The sequence below is a fragment of the Crinia signifera genome, chromosome 2 (assembly GCF_055691185.1).
Source record: "Crinia signifera chromosome 2, ASM5569118v1, whole genome shotgun sequence".
NCBI lineage: Eukaryota > Metazoa > Chordata > Amphibia > Anura > Myobatrachidae > Crinia > Crinia signifera.
The window spans coordinates 286,107,559-286,128,665 of record NC_139218.1 but is presented as its reverse complement, the minus strand read 5'-3'; the positions used below and the strand labels follow the sequence as shown (position 1 = coordinate 286,128,665).

General features: G+C 39.5%; 1 protein-coding gene across 1 annotated transcript in view; it reads right to left on the bottom strand.

Moving 5' to 3' along the window:
* Window positions 1–21,107, bottom strand: part of ABCC4 (ATP binding cassette subfamily C member 4 (PEL blood group)) — a 256,979-nt gene that overhangs the window by 40,006 nt on the left and 195,866 nt on the right. The window contains exons 27-28 of the mRNA XM_083168791.1: window positions 11,462–11,551; window positions 5,383–5,555 (exon numbers count right to left, since the gene is read on the bottom strand). Of these exons, the coding sequence (XP_083024917.1) occupies window positions 5,383–5,555; window positions 11,462–11,551 (263 nt within the window). The remainder of the gene's footprint in view (window positions 1–5,382; window positions 5,556–11,461; window positions 11,552–21,107) is intronic.

Genomic DNA, 21,107 nt, shown 5'->3' with positions numbered 1-21,107 from the left:
TTAAATTCTACTTTTAGAAACAGTAACTTTTACAGAGCTTTAGTCGTCATGTGCCTGTCATTTATTGTTTCATGCTCAGTAGGAAATGCTGAAATTGTGTTAAACCTACATTTGTAATCATGATGCTTATTTAAATTCTTTTCTTCCATATGGTTTACAGTCAATATCTCACTATACAAAGATGTACATCTGTGCGCGCTTCACTTTATATTAGAATTTTACGTGCGAGTGTAACAGTAAAGCTTTGTCGTATACAGTGAAAAACAAATGTGAAAAGAAGACAAAGTAAAAAAGCAATATAACAAGTATAAAGAGCATAACGTGGTATTAATCAGATAAAAAAATAATAATAATAATAATAAAAAGAGTAGGAGGACGTGATTTTGTTGCCATAAAGAATCACCCTGCACTGACTGACTGTACATATTTTGTGGGTGGAGGCAAAATGTATTTTGTTTGAGGATATAAAAATCTAGGTTATCATATAGTTTTAGATCATTTAATCTTACTAGACAAAATAAAGCATTCTCGGCGGGTTTGGAGCAGCAGATGACTGGCGGGAGTGAGGATTAGTGAAACAGCAGGAAGACGGGAGGGACAGTTACAAACCGTAAGAACCAATATGACAGGTTGGGATATTAAGAAGAAAGATGGAGATTAGACACCTCTGTATATAATGCCAGAAGTAAATATATACAACGTTTTGTATTTATTAGCACAGTACTGAGAGCAACAATGTTGAATGAAAATGTCTGCAAAAATGTGAAAACCCCATCTAAATGATGAAAATGTTCCCTTACATAAACAGCTTGATAAAAAAAAATCACTCTCTAATGGACAAAACCATATGCACTGCAGGTGGGGCTGATGTAACATGCGCAGAGAGAGTTAGATTTGGGTGTTTTATTGTTTCTGTGCAGGGTAAATACTGGCTGCTTTATTTTTACACTGCTATATAGATATCAGTTTGAAGTACACCCCCACGCAAATCTAACTCTCTCTGCACATGTTAAATCAGCCCCACCTGCAATGATTATGGTTTTGTCTATTAGAGAGTGATTGTGCCTTTCCGAGTGAATCAGAATAACCCCCTGTGTCCATACATGTTCCTAATTTGACTTAAGGGGCACACTAATTTTAAACCATGGTAAGCAAATCTGCTCTATTTAGGTAGAGTGTGCAAAGTATCACCATACTTGTTCTGCTACCTTATGCTAATGTCAGGATCTGCAGGGCTTCACCCAGCAAGTTGCTCTGCCATCATTTCATGTTTGTAAGTAAAGCCAAAAAGCAAATACCTTTGTGCCTAGAATAAAACATTTTGCCATGAAAAAAGAGCAAATATAGTTATATTTCTTCTGTGCAGGGTAAATGCTGGCTGCTTTTGCATGTAACCCACACATTTGCCCCACCTGCAGTGCAACATGGTATTGTCCAGCTACTTGGTTGTTTGCTTTAAATAAAAAAGATGAATCAGGCCCTGTATTATACTATAACTTGTACCCATACAAAAGACATTTGCCCAACTCACTCCCTCTATTTGCTTAATTTATACTAAACCCTAAAATGAAAGCATACAAGGTAAACCCCTTCTAAGTGCACTTTGAACCCTTATGCGATCCAACATTAATTTACCCCTATGTAAGCAACCCTCCAAAAATTTTATGAATTTGGGAATTTTTAAACCTAATGATCCACACCCTATACAGTATCACTCCAGGATATAGATGTGATGTTAGATTCTTGCTCTTAATTTAATCTGTTTGGACACGACTGTACCCTCACAATCTCAAGATGAACTCAACAGTAAATATAGTGGCAATCACACATTAAATACACAGAATCAACTTTGTCACCACACCAACATGCTGGATAGTTACAATATGGTCATGTTCCATTTTGACACAAGACCCTGTCAACATTTTTATACCAATGTTTTGTGGAAAGTGTATTTGCGCTTTTGGAGCAGCTTTATATTAAAGCAGTGAAAACGGGAACTAATCCCAAAACACATAGCAGATACAGAAATGTGATGTGTCAGTCATTGTGCTTATAGGAGCCACGGTGAGTGGTTTTTCAGACAACCCAGACACCCCCACCAAGATACCATCAGATGGGCATATAATCCATAAACTTCTGGTAAGCATACACCTATATACTATTCCATTGTTTATTTTTGGAGATCTTTTAAGCGTTTGTAAAAATAAAATTGTGAATACATTGAATGCATCGCAGGATCATTCCCTTTTTTCTGTTTTGCATACCCTTACAAAAAAAGCTTGTTCAAGGCGAAGAAAGGCATAATAAGGGAAGTATATTTGTCTATTCTGCATGTTTTGGACACATCATTGGCGTTTTACTTCATTTTAATTCATCTAAAGTTCACCAATTTTATTTCCCTTGATATAATTTGCGCAATTTCTCCTCCTTTAATACATTTTGAGTCTAAACATCAAATGATGTTTATGGCTCTTTTTAGAATGATTATCGGGGGCCTGCGTTTGCGGAGGTATATAGGCAGAATTGCAGGACATTCGACCATAGGGTCAGGGTAGGTGCTTGTCTATATTTCCTTGTTCTTACTTAAACTACCGGCCTTTTGTCTTGACAGGAGGTCTCTCATTCCTCAGTTTCCAGTGGCGGGCCTTCTCTGTGACTGAAAGTTCCGGTTGCTTGACTTCCGGTCAGTGGAGTATGCAGGCAAACATCTTACCCCTGTTTCCAATGTCTCTTGAGTATTTGGTCTCTTTGTCAAGCATGTGTAATTATGTGGTCCCTTTTAATGAACTTTATTGTGAAAAAAACAGGAAGTTATTTGTTAAATTGGTGGCATTCACATGTTTAACTAATGTAGTTTTGTGTGGAGAGATCAGAAGTATCTGTAGTTTATATTTCTGTAAGAAATGCTCCAAGCCGTATATATATATATATATTTATTCCAGTGGAATAAAGTGTTTTAGTCCATAAATCCATTAGGTTTCATTTATTTCCAGTGCTAATATTGGGTCTCCCTCTCTCCAGTTAAGCTGGGTACACATATGTACAATCGTCGGGCCGTTCTTCCGTTCTGCGGACGAACGGCCGTTCGATTGTATATATATATGTACGCAGTCCCGATCCCTTCGTTGCGATCGATAAACGGCCAAAAACGCTCTTGGCCGTCCACGGTCGGTCGGTCGAAGGTTCTTTGCTGCTTAATATTCTTCCGACAGGACGGCTCCATATCGAAAGAAAAGTGACATGTGTACGCACGTTCGATCGATATGCAGCCCGTTCCTGCGATCATTCCTCCCAAAAGCAGCACGCCCATGTGGGTGTTGACTAGCTGCGTCATCCCTCCATCAGCGCAGCATGTAAACAACAGGAAGTCTTCTCCCCCGTACTTTCCGATAGACAAACGTACGTACGTATATCCTGTACAGCTAGCAATGATCTGAATAGTCACGGCTCTATTCACTGTACTACACAAACGATTCTTTGTTCTGTGATCACGCCTCGTTTTGGTATGCTCTTTTAATCCAGCCCATTATGATAATGTTGTGTGCATTTTTATCGTGCGAATAGCCAGATCGGGAGAGTGTGTACGGTGGTACAATCTTTTTCTTGCGATTGTTTGGACGGGAGTAAATCGGACGTTGCAAGTAAAATTGTACATATGTGTACGCGCAGACCGGTCGTATGTTTTGGACGGCTGAACGTGTATTCGGTCGATCGAACGGTCGCAAGAAAAATGAAATTGTACATATGTGTACCCAGCTTTAGTGGGAACTTTCTCAATGGCATTGATACTCAGGCCATTGGGGTTCTGTTGTGCTTTTCTGCAAAGTGTTGTGACAAACTATGTGTTTGTAAGCCTTTTTGATATTGTAGATTGTTCCGCTGTCCGGGTCTTGAGGCTCCTTTTTGTTTTGTTTGGTCTATATACTGTAGTCCACAAGGGCATTAAAGTAAATAAATGATTCCTTATGTGTCGCAAGTGATCAATTATTTTTGTTTATACTCCTTATTAGTCTGCTTTGAATAAAATATTGTAGAGGGTTTGTTGTTTATTTTGTTTTGCAGCTTACAAACTTTAAGCATGGGTAGAACCGTTTTGTATCTGTTATTGTACAGTTCCTTGAAGCTATGATCGAGTTCTTGTTTTAAGGTCTTTGCTCATTTGTACATAATTTTTGGCTTAGGTGGTAAATTGATTTTTAAATAATTGCCCAGCATCAGAATAGTCCAGCATCAGAATATGCTAGTGTTTGTGTAGAATTCCTTCAATTTGTTTGTTATTGGAATTATATTGTGTGATGAAGGGAATGCATGTGTTCAAATATGTTGTATCTTTCTTTTTGTATTGGATCATTTCAGCTAGTATATCCATTGGTTGTTTCTTCTTTATTTCTGTATTTGAGTTGTTCCTAATAATACTCCTTAGTTGTCCTCCTGGAATGGTGTTTCACCACTTTATGGTGGTTGCCTCTTTAAGGAAAAATGTGGTTTCCATCAACTTCTTTGGTGTATGTTTTTGTCTTGATTTGTTCGTTCAGGATGTACATTTCTAGATCGAGGAAGACTACTTTCTGCTTGTCTGTGGTTGTCATGAATACCAGTCTGATTTTGATTGAGTTCATGTGGTTGATAAATTTGTGAAGTTCCTCCTGTGACCCTTTTCAAACATTTGCTGGCACAGGTATATAGACTATCTTTTTTTTAACTGGACACAGGAGGAACTTTACACTAGAACAAGAGACCTTTCGCCAAGGCCAGAGGTTTAAAATATGGACAGCTAGACAAGCACCTACACTCACCCTAAAGCTGCGCGTCCGGCAATCGTGCCTGTATACCTCTGCAACTGCTGGACCCCCACAAATCGCTGCTAAGAGCCATAAACGTTATTTGATATTTATTCACTTTTTTAAATGTTTAGGTTTTAATTTGCCATGCAAATGTATCAAATTGTGTAGCGATACCATATCACACACATACATATATGGCTTAACCACTACCACACACATGTACCGATCTAATTAATAACGATTATGCATATCTAATTGACAAGCACTTTATTTCCTACACTATTCTTTTGCCGATATTTGGAAATTAAACCTCTGTGTTCCATATGAAACAGGTCTTTCTTTTGATTCACATGAAATAAAATACACTCTGTAAATGATTTTAAGTACTGTATTACTAATTAGCATTGTTTGTAACTGTGTACAGATGTCATTTATTAATACGGTCATACATTACTTTTTCATTACAGCAGTTGTAGTAGGGAATTTAAGGTCATGTTTCCAGGATTTTTATGACGCATGAAAGCATTGGAATCCCTTTCTCTTACAGACACACATTACAAAGCTTATAACTTATTAAAATCTATGTATTATACTGTACCTTGGGTCTACATTAGCTGTTGCTTCATCAATAATCAATATTCGATTTTTTCTTAAAATTGCTCGAGCAAGGCAGACAAGTTGTCTCTGGCCAACGCTAAAATTGGAACCAGATTCAGCCAACTGAGTCTCAAGTTTACTGGGTAATTCTTCAATGGCTTCCTTCAGCTGCACCTGTGACACAACACAACATAGATTTGTAATTAGGATTCTACATGCGGCAAATCTACTTGAATTAAAAACAAATAGTTTTTTACAGCATGTAAATAAACAACATTATTTAGTGTTAATGGTACCGGACGCTCCCTTGCATTTTGTTAAAAATAAATAAATTGTCCCCAGTGTAGCATACCCAGCTGTTGACAATATCTTTAGGTTTGTATATTCATGCCAGACAAACTTTTCTGAGTGGAGATAAAAGTCTACGGTACTTGTGTATTTTCCAGGCGCCCAATTAGCATACATATACGCCGGCGTACTGAAATCGCATCGGATAGCATGGTTTAGTGCCGTGCGATGCGATCTCACTAGTTAATATGGTACTTGTATATGAGCATGGCGCCCGTTACGCAGTTAGCGTAGCAGCGCTGTCAGAATCAGCATAGTGTTTCTGCATAGCGTAGTCAGTCAGAAGTAGCGTAGTGTTCCCGCTGCCAGACAGTCAGTGTCCCTGTCAGAGCTGAAGGTGAAGTGACAGTGTAATGACTGCAGAACCTGTCACAATGTTCAGCCGCAGACAGAGGAGTCAGTGGTATTTTTTCAGATGCACCATTTGCTGCCACTGACAATTTTTTTTTATAAATGGACACCCAATGCTCCTTAGCATGTTAAATTGTGCCATAAGAAAGTGAGCCTGCATGAGGCAGATTGGTTCCCGGGTTGCCGTTTACCTTTTTTGACACTTGTAAGGTTTTTTAATCATGGGCGGAGGAGCTCACAACTATCTCTTTCTGTGAGCGTCAACTTAATTTGTCCAATAAAGCAGCGGTCCAGTACAATAATCTTATGCGTGAGGCCTGCACTGTGGACCTGATGACGCAGCCCCAACGCAATATTGGCGGTCCAGGGAAAATTGTAGAAGTCGACGAGAGCCTCCTTGTACAGAGGAAGAGCCATGTGGGACGGATGCTGCCTCAGCAGTGGTTATTCTGAGGCATTTGCAGAGAGACTGGTGAGTGCTTTGTGACACCTGTACAAAGATGTGATGCCAGTACCCTGATGACCGCCATAAACCATTGAACCGGGGACGACCATCTACTCCGATTTCTGGCATGCCTATACTACGGACCAGCTGGAGCAGGGAGGGTACCACCATGCTCGGGTGAACCACCGGTTCCATTTCGTAGATCCGAAGACAGGGGTTCACACACAAAACATTGACCAGCTGTGGGGATCCTGTAAATGGCGCAACAAACGTCAAATAGGCACCACGCGCCAGAATCTCGAATCCTACCTGCAGGAATTTATTTGGCGAAAGACTGTAGGTGCACAAAATGCTTTTGAGCGTATTTTTAATGCCCTTTCACTTCTACCAAATGATGATGCAGATTTAAAAGAATGACTGCTTCATTATTTTCTTTTGTCATGATAAATTGATATTATTGTTATTTGTTAATGTGATCTTTTCTCATTTATTAATAACTAAAATCCAGTTAACCGTTAACACATGTCATCATTACTGTCTCAGGTGTATTATATGGCAGGTGTGAATGTGTTCCTGAAACACCCCCACTATCCACGTCACCCTGAAGCGTGGCGAGCGCAGCGAGTGGATGCGTTACGCATCCTCCCAAACTTTCACACCCTCACTATCCACAACAGCGTGGAGTTGATTTTATAAAGTGTGGAGAGCGTAGCGAGCCCCGCGAGGGGACGCGGATTACTTTACATGTGCTCCGTGTCCCCTCGCCTCGCTGCGCTTGCCACACTTTAGAAGATCAACTCCATGCCGGCGTGGATAGTGGGTGTATGAAAAGGTCGGGAGGATGCGTAACGCTGCACTCCACACGCTTCGGGGTGACGTGGATAGTGGGGGTGTATATCCCATTACATTACATAGACATGTACACTGGGGGTGTTATTCTAAAATTGCAATGCACGTAAAATCGGATGCAATCACATGCAATTTTGCATGACATGCGATGCGATCCGCCTCCATGGTGCAGTGAATAAATTAACTTGGTGCAGTGAATAAATTAACTTGGAGCAGTGAATAAATTAACTAGTGAGATCGCATCCCATCGCAAGGCACAAAAACGTGCCATGCGATGCGATTTCACTACGGAGAATAGCCCACTAAGCAAATAGCTTAGTGGGCGCTCGGCAAATACACAAGTACCAAATCTACCCCATTGTATCAATCCACTAAGGGCATGCCTGTACAGAAAGGCAGTCCAGCTATCAGTCAATTGACACCTGAAATGGTTATTCTATAGACCAGTGGTCAGGGAACTCGGTCCTCATTACCCCACACAGTGCATGTTTTGCTGGTAACCTCACAGGTGTACTAATAAGTCACAGACACATTTTCTAAGGTCCGCAGGTGGAGTTAATTATTTCACTTGTGATTCTGTGAGGAGACCTGCAAAACATGCACTGCGTGGGGTAATGAGGACCGAGTTCCGTGACCATTGCTATAGACAGTCTAAGCATTGCACTGTAGACCATGAATTGGATTTCAGTAGTTTCAATCTGTTCTAAGCTGCTTTGTGGAATGGTGAGAAAAAGTTGGGGCGCTTCTTTCTACTTCTTCTGCCTAGTTTAATACCCAGGAATCAATCCCTATGATTCCAAAGTACATGTGGTGCAAAATACATGAAGAGTATAAAAAAAAAGGTGCTGAAAAATGAATAATAGGCATGGTCTATACCAGTGATTGCTAACCTGGACACTCCAGCTGTTGTTGAACTACACATCTCAGCATGCCCTGCATCAGTTTTAGCATGGCCAAATAGTAAAACTGTAGAAAGGCATGCTGGTATGTGTACTTGAGCAACAGCTGGAGTGTCAAGGTTAGCCATCACTGGTCTATACTAACCTTAATTATCTAATCCATAGGCTTTTTGTTTCCTCCTCTCCGCCTTACGTGCTTAATAATGGATGTTTCCAATAAGAAAACAATAAAATGTACAGCCAACGTGTAGGAAAGTATCCTCTAGGTTTGTATATAAATGTTGGTTAGGCAATAAGCATACCTATTGTACACAATTAATGGTATAAAACAAACAAAGGTTTCTTTTTATGCTGAGGTAGGGGGTGCATAACCGTACTCACATCGTCAATGGTGTTTATCTTTTGCATACACTCTGCCATTTGTTTAAAATATTATTTTATTTAATCACGCAAAAAAAATACCAAGAAATACACACAACATGATGAGAAAAACTTCTAGAGCACCGTTTGGAGGGTAATGACCCAGGTCTTTGGTTAGGACCCTCTAGTGTGGACCGGTGTAACGCTAGTAGTTGGTAAAAAGTTGGATCGTACCTTAAATCCGGGTCTGCCAATACCACTCACTCCACCTGCGAACTCTCTCCTGTCTTTTTTTAACAACTACTAGTTACACCAGTCCACACTAGCGGGTCCTAACCAAAGTCCTGGGTCACCACCATCACCCTCCAAATGTTTTTTTATATCATGTTGTGTGTATTTTTTGCGTGTTTAAATAACAATTTTTTTACTTAAACGGCAGACTGTACGCAAAAGATACCTTTTGATGAAATTACACACCACTGACGGCGTGAGTATGGTTATGCACCCCCTATTTTAGTATAAAAAGGACACTTTATGTGTGTTTTATACCATTAATCCTGTAAATTGGGTATGCTATTGCCTAACCAACATTTATATACATAACTAGAGGAGACTTTACTACACATTGGTTGTACATTTTATTTTTTTTTCATATTGGAAACATCCACTATCAAGCACGTAAGGCAGAGAGAAGGGAAAAAAGCCTATGGATTAGAACATTAAGATAAGTATAGACCATGCCTGTCATTAATTTTCAGCGCCATTTTATATACCCTACATCTATTTTGCACTACTCTAAGCTGCTGATCACACAAATAATTCACTATGAAAATTTGCAATAATTAACAAATTAGAAGCAAACAGAAAACAAGTTATTATAGTCTAGTTATAGCATTAGAAATGATCGCTTAGAAATAGGAGCATATTGACCATTTTATGAAATGATGCACCTGTTTCTATATGAAGAAGCTCAGCCCTGGATCTTATTTATGCCCTCATGCAAATTATTGGTTTTGCAAGACAAGATAATTCAATAAGTTTCAAAGGTTGGGGAGTATGCAAATAGCCCTTTCAGACATAAACCCAGGCTTTAACGTGGCTCGGATTAGGACACTGAGAACGTGTGTAAGCCAGGACTTTCTTAACTTACCCCGCTCTCCCCCTATTTTAAATATGTTTATTTATTTACAGTTTCTTATATAGCGCAGCATATTCCATTGCGCTTTACAATATGTTTGAAGACCTGCCTCATTCCAAGGTCATCACCCTTCACAAAAGGACTTTGGTCTTCCAGCTTACAATGAACACTTGCAGAAGATGTCATCTTCTAGTGCTACTGTTCCCTCCAATGAATTTAGTTTATACTGTACATAAAAAAGGTCATCAAGCCAGGGCACCTACACTGGTCCATTGGTATATCATTGGTCATCTGTAGGGTTGCACAAAGGGACTGTCAATACGTGTTAGATCCTTCTAGACATAAGCAGGACCTGGCTTGATGCACGTGCACCATCAAAAACATGGGTTTTTGGTTTATGTCTGAAAGGGGTATAACAAATGGCTGGGTTTTTTTTTGGGGGGGGGGGGGGGAGGGGTAATTAGTGGTTATCTAGATTTCACCAATACATTTATTTAGTAAATGGAGATTGGAAAAATAAAATAAAAGCTGCAAAATGGCTTACTCCCATAGACTAGTAACACTGGTGGGTATGTGGTCATGGAAAAAGGAACAGTTTCCATTAAAATGCTTTGTTACTCGAATTGTAAAAAAAAAGGGGTCAATGTACAAAGCCTTGGAGATAGATAAAGTGGACCGAGTTAAAGTACCAACCAACCAGCTCTATCTTTTTTCAAACTATGTATGCACAGTGATAAATAAATTACCAGCTAGCTATCTCCAAAGCTTAGTATATAGATTTCTGAGTGGTAAAAAAAGCAGTATATGCCAATGTGACACCATTGGGAATGGACCACTTACTGCTGCAGAGAGGCTGACAGAAAAAGACAATTCAATTGGCACTCAAAGGGTTAATCATCTTAACTCTCTAAATTATCTGAATAAACTTGAATAAAGAAATGTAAAGAAAACTGTATCATGGCCTTTTTAAAAAGAAAAGCTATTATGCTGAGTATTTATGGAACTGAAGGTAAAGTCTTTTAAAAATGTTTTTTCTTCCATTCCTTTATTTATAAAAAAAATTCCTTCTTCTACCCTCAGGGGTCGATTTATTAAGCTCGGTGAAGTGATAAACTTTTTACCACCGGCCAGTCAGCTCCTACCTGTGAAGTTACAGGCTTGATTTGAAATATGACAGGCAGGAGCTGATTGGCCAGTTGTATTAATTGAAAGCAGCAGCTCAGTGAGTTGCTGCTTTCAATTAATACAACTGACAAATCAGAAGGGCTGTGAACTGTCGGGCACTTCCTCTTAAATGATTATGTCGTTATTGACTTTTAAATTAGATTAAGTGCTCAATGGTGAAAAAACAAACGATACACTAAAACATAGTTCACTATAAGGTATATTATAACATTACAACAAATAACAAAGTCACTAGATCTATTAAAAGGAGCCTTTTGTGTTAAGAAATACATATTCAGATACTTTGACTGAAGGGCCCATTTAGGGAATATAAAGAGTTCTTAACATTACCCAAGCCATTTACTGATTTCCTTCTGTAAGGGTTATCAACGTTATTAGGGCTTTAATAAAAGTGACATATAAAATTAAAAAGCAGAAGCTACACAGGTACGTACGCACAGGGATAATAAATATAACAAAGATGAATTGTAGCGAATGACAAATACATCTTTTTTGTTGTTAGTACCTCTTCTAAAACATCCCACAGCTCCTCGTCAGTATGCCCATCAAAAGGATCAAGGTTTTTTCTCATTGTCCCAGTGAATAAAACCGGCTCCTGTTATTTAAAAATATAAAATGAAATTTATGAAAGAAAGAAATTATATAAATAAAGAATGAATTATACAAAAGAATTAAGTAGCTTGATCTTTCTTTTGTACTGAAAAAAATATTCCTTTTTGTTTGGTTCTGGTTTTTTATTGTCACGGTAATATTGTCCATATTCTGTTCATGTGTATTTGCAAGTATAATCTTGTAGCATAGAAGTAGTACCTAATTGCCTGATGTGATATAATATATGGTGCAGCTGTGTTAGCGAGAGGTCAATTATCTCTGGATTGGCACGTCTGTTTTCATTAAATCAGTTATTCGTTGGTGATTTCATTTCAAATGGCTTCATCCAACAGACTTGCTAGATTTCTAGCACATACCCTTACATGACTTCATTTTGGGGAATAGCAGCAATATGTTATTCATGGGCTTTTCTATTGATGCACAATGTTAGCTCAATGGTTTGTATCTGCATTGACGTCACTTTACAAAATGAATGGTTTTAAATATCTTGCTATTTTTACCCAAGGCCGTAGGCTGGGAACACACTAAAGTGAGGTATCGGCTTTCTCTTTACTGACCAATTAATATGGTAATATAAAGCACAGCATTCAAACTTACCAACTATTTGATGTGCCTGGCCACAGGAACCGGTTGTGGCATCCTTGATGGCAGTTCCTGCAGCCAGCATATCAGTGAATTGGCAGTTCTCTAAAACAATATATTGCCATCTGCTGTGCATGCACGGTGACATGATAGGTCTGTAATTACTTCATTCACAAATAGATCGGTTGTACACATCCACCAGTGCACTTAGCGATCTATTGTTCTCTATCTGCCTAAACAATAGATCTCAAACTTGAAAAGTGATAAAATGGTGAGTGATAAACAACCAGCCAATCAGTGCCCAACTGTCATAGTATGGTATGGGCTTGAAAATGGCAGTTGGGAGCAGATTGGCTGGTTGTTTATTGCTCTCCACTTTATCACTTTTTGAAGCTTGATACATCTGGCCCAGTGTCTACTCACCCTTACGGATAAAGTTATTATACTAGGCAGAGTTGCTTTTCATTGTTGTTGCTATTGAATATATGCGATTTTTAACCTTTACTGCTGAACATAAGAGCAAACAGTATTATACAGTAACTATGTAAAATCCTTCAATTAAATCATGGTTTTAAAATTAATAGTGTAATTGCAACTTAGGTCAGAAATAGTACCGGAAACATGGCGGAACTACCATAGGTGCAGGGGGTGCAGCTGCTATGGGGCCCAGAGCTGAGAGGGGCCCACTTTGCCTGCCAAAGTGTCATGTGCTATATACATTTTTCAGCATTATGTGATGAATAGGGGCCCTTACAAACTTTTGCTCTGGAGCCCACATGTAGCTAGTTAGGCTACTGTACAGTATTACCTTCATATTGTGTGATATTGTAGCATAGTAGCTGCTTTCCTATAGATTCACAATTCACTACAAAGTACAGATGTTTTATATTGGAATTTGTTTTGGCAATGCTCCCAGTGTGATATGGGCAGGAATTCCTAATCTCTACTCATTGCTGGACCTTAGGAGAATGTCATTGTATTAAACAAATGTGAATAGGAACAAATGTATAATAAATAATAAAGATTTATCGCTTCAGATACAGTTTTATTTTCTTGTTATACTTGTTTCGCGGGATACAATATTTCAGTGTTACCAATAAAATGACAAATTTATCATTGTACATTTATGTAGCGTCAATCACATTAAGCAGCACTGTTCAGGGAATATGTAAATCACTCACATCACTCTCTGACCAACTAGAAGTTGCAGTTTAAATTCCCTATTCCATACGTACAAATTGGTCCATTTTTTTTTGTGGAAGCCAATTAAGCTACCATTAGGTTTGTGGTGTGTAGAAGAAAAACAAACATACACACAGGGAGAACACAGCAATGTAACCTAAATAAATGTAATAGGGTACGAGAAGCCAGAAGTTAGTGTGAAAATGGCTGTATTTTTAAAGCAGCAATCATTGCGCACTTGCCTACATTTATTAATTCCTCTCTGGTATATGCCCAAAGAGAAGAAGTAGATGTCAAGACCAGGCTAATTTCTAAGATTGGATAGTAATCGCTTAGTGGTAGGGTAAAATGATGCCGTTAGCATAGGTTGTATCATAAGGTTCTGCCCCATTCACAGGACTGTGATTTTACTGTATTAAATTACCCATTCTGCTTGATTCACCCTAAAGTGGGCAGAATTTGGGAGGGATGAATGGGAGTATCTGAAAACCATCAGTCTCCCACAGGATCCGAGATAGTAGGTAAATTTGAATAATTGTTAGATTTGCCTACTAAAAACTGCTGCTGTAAAAATACAGTCATTCTAGGACTCCAGCACCTATGGCTTCTCGCACCAAATACATGGAGTCCAAATTTAAATTGAACCCAAGACTTCACCAGTATGAAGCAGCAATGTGCCAATGGTATCTGGTTAATAAATGTACAGAAAGAAAAAAAATAGACATTCAATAAGTCAACTTCAAAAGGTTTACATGCAAATGGTCAACAGGGTTAATAGGTAAAAGGTAGGCAGTAATTAAAGTCAACAGATTCAAAAGGTCAACATGACCATGCTCAAGTTTTTTCAACATTTCATCAAATACCATCCAAGTTAACTATGATTGGGAACCGTAGCGAGGCTCCTTACCTAAAGCATGATTAGTGAAGCAAGCCCTCGAGGGTACACTTTTCACTAATTTGTCTTAAATATGATTATAAATACAAAATAGCATTAACAAAAAAAAAATCTCAATATTTGCATTTACTATTTTTATGTCGACCTTTTGACCTTTTCCATGTCAACCATTGAACACTGTCAACCAGTTGGATTCCTCCTATTGACTATCTATATTTTTACTGTAGCTCTATTGAACTACACCCATTCTAAGATGCCTATTTAGGAAATGTACACAAAACGTATACTGTATGTGTGCATGTCTGTCGCATTGCGGAGACACCGTGGTACTCAGAGTCGCCATATTGGGCAACAAGTTACCTCTGGACCTGGTGGTGTGCACGTGGAAGCGGTTTTGGGGAAATTTCACTTAGAAATTTAAAAAACACCAAGGTTCAATGGGGCAGATGTATTAAGCCTGGCGAAGAGATAAACTGGAGTTAAAGTGGAAGGAGATAATGCACCAGCCAATCAACTCCTAACTGACATATTTCAAACACAGCTGATTGGCTGGTGCATTATCTCCTTTCACTTTAACTCCAGTTTATCTCTTCGCCAGGCTTAATACATCTGCCCCATTGTGCCTTGATTGATGAGCTGGAAAAAAAAGTCGACGATCTGGGAAACTATGACAAAGAAACAACATCACCTGATTTCATTGCTGTCAATGAAACTGAATACAAAACGCATTCTAACATAATGTTGGAGACTTTAAACAATAAGGAATAATTGGGGACACACGTACACACACAGCATACTACACACCCATATATACATAGCGCACCTCACACACTTACACGTTGGATGGATAAACACAACACACAAACACACATACATAACAAACCACATGCAATACAACACACCCAAAAACAGTACAACACACACAAACACACAGGACACGCACAAAAAACACACTTAAACATTGCACAGATACACACAGCACACTACACTCACATATATATGTAGCACACCTCACACACTTACATTTTGGACGGATACACACACATACACTACAACACACATACAAAAACAGTACAACACACACACATACACACAAAAAATAAATGCATCATGGTGCTAACTCTCAGGAGTGGATGTGGAATTTATCAACACACACAAGCTATCAAGTCAGGAGCGGTGTGTTTCAAACACCACCACCACACCTGATTTCATTGTTGTCATTGAGTATCACTATGGTGGAGGCTTTAAAAAAATTACAATCTTGGGCCTTTAGCACAGCATAAGATTAAATTTTACAGCAGGTTTTCCAGGGCGAGTCATCTAGGAAATAATAACAACTATTATTATTAGTAGTAGTACTTGTCGCATTTTTGAGTGTATGAAGCTGCAATGGCCATAGTGCACTTAAAAATAAGCAAACCTATTTTGGGTAGAAGAGCAATTTCTTGAACGTTTGCATAAAGTTACCCCTGATTAAATAAAGTCTACGCATCATATGCAACAAAAATGTTTTTAAGAAATATTTAATCAACTAAATGAGTGAAGGTTTGAAGTGCATTTAAGGTCTGATACCTGCAGGGAGGTCTGATACCATTTAAAGGGATAAGATAGGAGTTTTAAGGATGCATTTAGAGAGCAAGGATGCATTTAAGGCATAGCTACCAACACGAAAGTGTGTCAAAGACGATTCTAGGGCATGTTTCAACCTGTGTCTGCGATTCCATCTGTAGTAACAATGTCTTTCAAGTCTCAGATTTTGCAGCCATGCTGCATAGACAAAATGCGCAGCCTGGCCAGTATGTGTGTTTGTGGATCTGAATGTTTAATCATTCCACCATACAGAGAACTGGTAAGTGGCTTATCATGATCATTGGGTCTACATATGTCTGATGTGCTGTATTACATACACTGCACTTTGGTTGTGGCAGGCTATAGCTGGTTACAGGCTAATTATACATCCTTCACAGGCTGCTGACAATTGCTCTAAAGGCCCATACACACTTGACGATTTTCAGCTGAAAATCGCTCAAAACAGCCGTTTTGAGCGATTTTCCGCTGAAAATCGCCTGGTGTGTATGCCCCCCCAGATTGCCGACTAGCGAGGATGCGCGCTCCCGCATCCTCGCTAACGAGGTGGGCAATCTGCTGGTTTTACCAGCACACCTAGCGATGATGGCTGGTTTTTCAGCCATCATCGCCAAGTGTGTACAGCAGCCGGACTGAAAGCTGAAAGTCTTTCAGTCCAGCTGACAGCCCGCTCACTCCCCCTGTTCATACTCACCCCTCCCCGCTCCCCACGCTGCCTGTCTCTTCTCCTGGCTCCAACGCTGCTGCTGCTGCTGCACAGTGACAGGTTCTCCTCCACTCCCCTGGCCGGACATACAGCTCGGCAGGACGCCCCGCCCCCAGCAGAAAGCCCCCCACCCCCAGGCTCACAGGCTTGCTCCCTGCTCCTGCTGTGTGGAGCATAACCCCACTGACCACCAATGAAGGTTTTTTAAGGCAGTGATATAAACATTGCTGGCACATGCCAGCAATGTATATATTACTGCACCACTGGGCACCAATGATTTTGTTTTAAGGCAGTGATATATACATTGCTGGCACATGCCAGCAATGTATATATTACTGTACCACTGGGCACCAATGATTTTGTTTTAAGGCAGTGATATATACATTGCTGGCACATGCCAGCAATGTATATGTTACTGCACCACTGGGCACCAATGATTTTGTTTTAAGGCAGTGATATATACATTGCTGGCACATGCCAGCAATGTATATATTACTGTACCACTGGGCACCAATGACACATAAGCCAGTAATATATACATTGCTGGCACATGCCAGCAATGTATATATTAACAGCACCACTGGCCACCAATGATACCTATAATGCAGTATATATATATATATATATTGCAGTAATATATACACAGCTCTTAAACTCCCCCGTGGCAACGAGCACTTCACCCCCACCCATGGCATCGATCATGAAGGGCCCTGGGATCGAGCATGAAGCCCCTGGCATTATGGTATGTGGCTTAATGGGCATCATGGTGTGTGGCATAATGTGTAATGGGCATTGCGGTGTGTGACATAAGGTGTACTGGTGTGTATAACATGTAATGGGCATTATGATGTGTGGCATAATGTGTAAGGGGCAATACGGCTGCAAGTAAAATCGTAGCTATACACATGGGTGGGATTTCCCTGGGCAGGACAGCATTTACCTGATCGCTGGGCTACGAATATACGCAGCCCAGCAATCAGTTCTGAATCAGGCCCCAAGAAAAGAAATACACTGAATAAAATGGCCCCTGCTCTCACCCTTGGAATTTTAACCCCTCCCATTATGTAAATATCCTTTTATATGAAAGATTTTCAGCAAAGTCTTTCGCCTCCTGAAAATCTCTTGCTCTTTGGGGGAAAATAGCTCAGTGTGTACGCACTACTTTGGTGATAGATAAATCCATCAGAGATTTTGGCAAAGTCTTTGGAAACGAAAATCTTCTAGTGTGTATGGGCCTTAAGTTTAGCATTTGGAAACCCCCCTGTAGAAATACAATGTTTTCTATGATGCTGTGCCACCAGTCTGTGTGCAGCTGCTGAGACTCACAGAGCCGATGCTGGGAATCTCTATACAAATCCAGGCGGTTGTCACATTTGCATATATTTGCACAGTCGTTGCATCCACATTTGCAGCTGTGGTGGCATTAGCATACAACTCTGAATCAGGCACATAATTATTCAGAGACAGTTCAACATTTCTCCAAGATGCATAGTATGCAAATCTAGGACAATATTTTTGCCCAGTGGAAATTTAATTTGTCAGTATTAAATCTCGTCCGTTTCGCCTATGCAGATTCAATATTGTTAGAAGGCAAATCAGCATTGTCGAAAACGGCCAAAGGATTGCTGAATTTTTGCAGATGCATGGACTTTCCAACTGTTAAAATCTTTTCCGACAGTCAGAAAGACGGAACTGACATTGAATAGGTCGAACAACCTACTCTTGTCAAAAATGGACGATATTTCTGCTTGGCCAAAATATATCAGCTGAGATTATACCCCCCCCCCCCATAGACTACAGCATTTTAAATCCTCACCATGATAAAACTAGATAGTCATTACTTTCTGGCAGCAGAGTGGGAAATTAGTTAGAAAAGCTGTAAAATGATCCCTCTGTGCAGACTTTGGTAAGGTTGATCTACATGACAAAATCAATTGTATTCTGCCAAATTCACTAATTTGTTTCCTTTTGATGGCATAATTGTGTTTATTAATTTCACATGTTAAATTGTCTTATTAAAAAATGACACGTTTGAAGAAATGTATGTTATGTAAGAGTTTTATGTTATTGTGCTTCTAAATAAGACAAATATGTACATTGCTGTTTTAAGCTTGTAATTCAATGAAGTGTTTTCATACTGAATTAGTGGCATATTAAACACATTAAGCAATCCAATTGTTTATTTCCTTTGTTGCCTCATGCCACAGTTTTCACTCCAACATTTTTCCAATTAGACTTCAATCAAAACCTGCGTAGCAACAAAAGGACTCAATAAGTATTTACTGGTAAACAGAATAGTTTCCTAAAGAAAAGCATGTATGCAATTTGTTTAATAATACACAGCTTGCTGTTAAGTACAACATACTGTATCTTCAATAGTGTTCGACGCTATTCTGTTTACGAGTCATATATGAGCAAGCAAACTGTGGCTCTTTGTCTGGGACTTGTATCTTAGCCACAGCTGGACAGATAGCCCAACACTAAATACCAAAACATACTAGGATGCTCATTAAGAGAGAAACATTGTTAAAATAACTTTGTAGTTTTGAGATATATATATATATATATATATAACATTTATTTTTATATTTTATCCTCTTGACTCACTCTAAAACTTTACTACTTGATCACCCACATTGCTTGCCTCTGTTTCCTACACATCTGATGTACCCTTATGACTTAAACTCACAGCATTTGCACAGGTCATTGGGCCTGATTTAGAGTTGTACACTATTGCACAGCCACAAAAAGTCATTCATGGATGAGAAAATCCACCATTAACATAAAATTGTGGTCAAGTGCATTGTCATGATGACTACACCACTGAGGCAAGTTCTTTCACAGTGCCAGGAAATGGTTTGCAGCACTTTCAGCAGGCATTGGTTTCTGTACCAGTCACCAGTGAAGAGGTGTGGTAGCTACTTGACCAGTCTATTTGATAGCCACTATCTGCTTGGCCACACTGCTCTTGCATCTAAACTTCTGTGGAACCACCTTCAAGTGGGGTCCACTAGGCCTCCAGTGTTTGAATGATCTCCACCAAGTCAGTAGAATCTTCTGCTCTCGAGTCAACTGCTGAGGCATCCACTGCAGAGAAACCTTGCTCAGGCCAAGCTTTTAATGGAATATAAAACAGATGGATCCCAATGAGATAAATCTCTCTTTCTGTAACTGGGCTATTCACTACTGTGTGCTCTTCAACTACAGCTGGCATGGCAGAAAAATTGTCCTCACTGATGGTGGACAGAGATCAGCTGCCCAACTCTTTCTCTTCCAAAATCTCCTGTACTAACAATTTGTAAACCAATCAAATGCAGTGGTTCAGGCCTGTGTTCTTCACCAAAAGTATCTTGCAGACACAGACCTCTCTTGTAGGTGTATGCATCTCCATTAGCCTATGTTGAGCTCCATAATGAGTTTGTGGTAGAAGTAAACCTGCTGATTTCTTGGTGTACAGTGCTGCTTAGATACAGTTCTGTGCCTTGACATCTAACAAGAATGTCAAGAAGCAAACCAGATAGTCAAATTGTGTCTACTCTACCCATGCACTGCACATTCAGAAACTTATTGCACACCTCTGGTATTAAGAAATATTCCTGTCTAATAGCCAAGTTGTTACTGCTTCTAGTTAATCACTGGAATTACATTGTGCAGAACATGAACCTCAATACCTACTGTATAAGGGTTTATTATAGGACTTATCAACTACAAACATAAGTTAGAGCAAGTACCACGCGTTTTTTCTGTTTCTTTAAAACACATTGGAAAACTCCTGAAACAGAAGCCACTCACATGCCCAGCTTATACACACTGGATCATGCATTGGCTATCTCTGGCTCATTCTACCCATTCTGCCCCTCTTAGACCTATGTTGGATCCATGTCTGTGCTGTCCCCAGCTCCCTATAGGGACATAAAGTAAGGGACACTTGTGATGATTTACACCTGCAGTCAGGCCAGTCTTTTCTTGGATTTAAAATCCCCTCTAGCAGCCATTAGTTGAAAGAGTATTAGGCTACACACACACCTATCTCCAGTACCCACAAATGTTTAATTTTGCTATGTGTATGACCCAGACTCTTCTACTTCTATTAATTCTTGGCATTGTTCAGTCTTTTACATTTTGACCCTGACTAGTGACCCAACGTTCCTGCAGACCTGGCTTACTACTCTCTACTGTATTCAACTCAGATACAACTCAGAGGGCAACAAACTGCATGCTGGGTGAAGCCAAGTGCAAAACTCCTTATGAGAGTCACTGACAACAGTATGTTAAACTCCATATTCCTATTATTAATTATTCCCATCCTACGGTAGCTCACTCGGAATCATGAAGCATCCATTCTGTCCTTGGCTGAAGTAAATGATTATCACATTCTTGCCAGCTGAAACACAATTGTTGTAAATATAGAGGAAAAACCAGCAAACAATTAGGGAATTCCATTAAATGCCGGATGGCTGGATTACTATCCAAATTAGCCAGTATTTAATCAGAATTTCACATTATACCATAAAAGTTGTTTCTAACTATACACAGGAAATGTCATTAAATGACCAGCCTTTGACACATCTTTTGATACAAAGTACA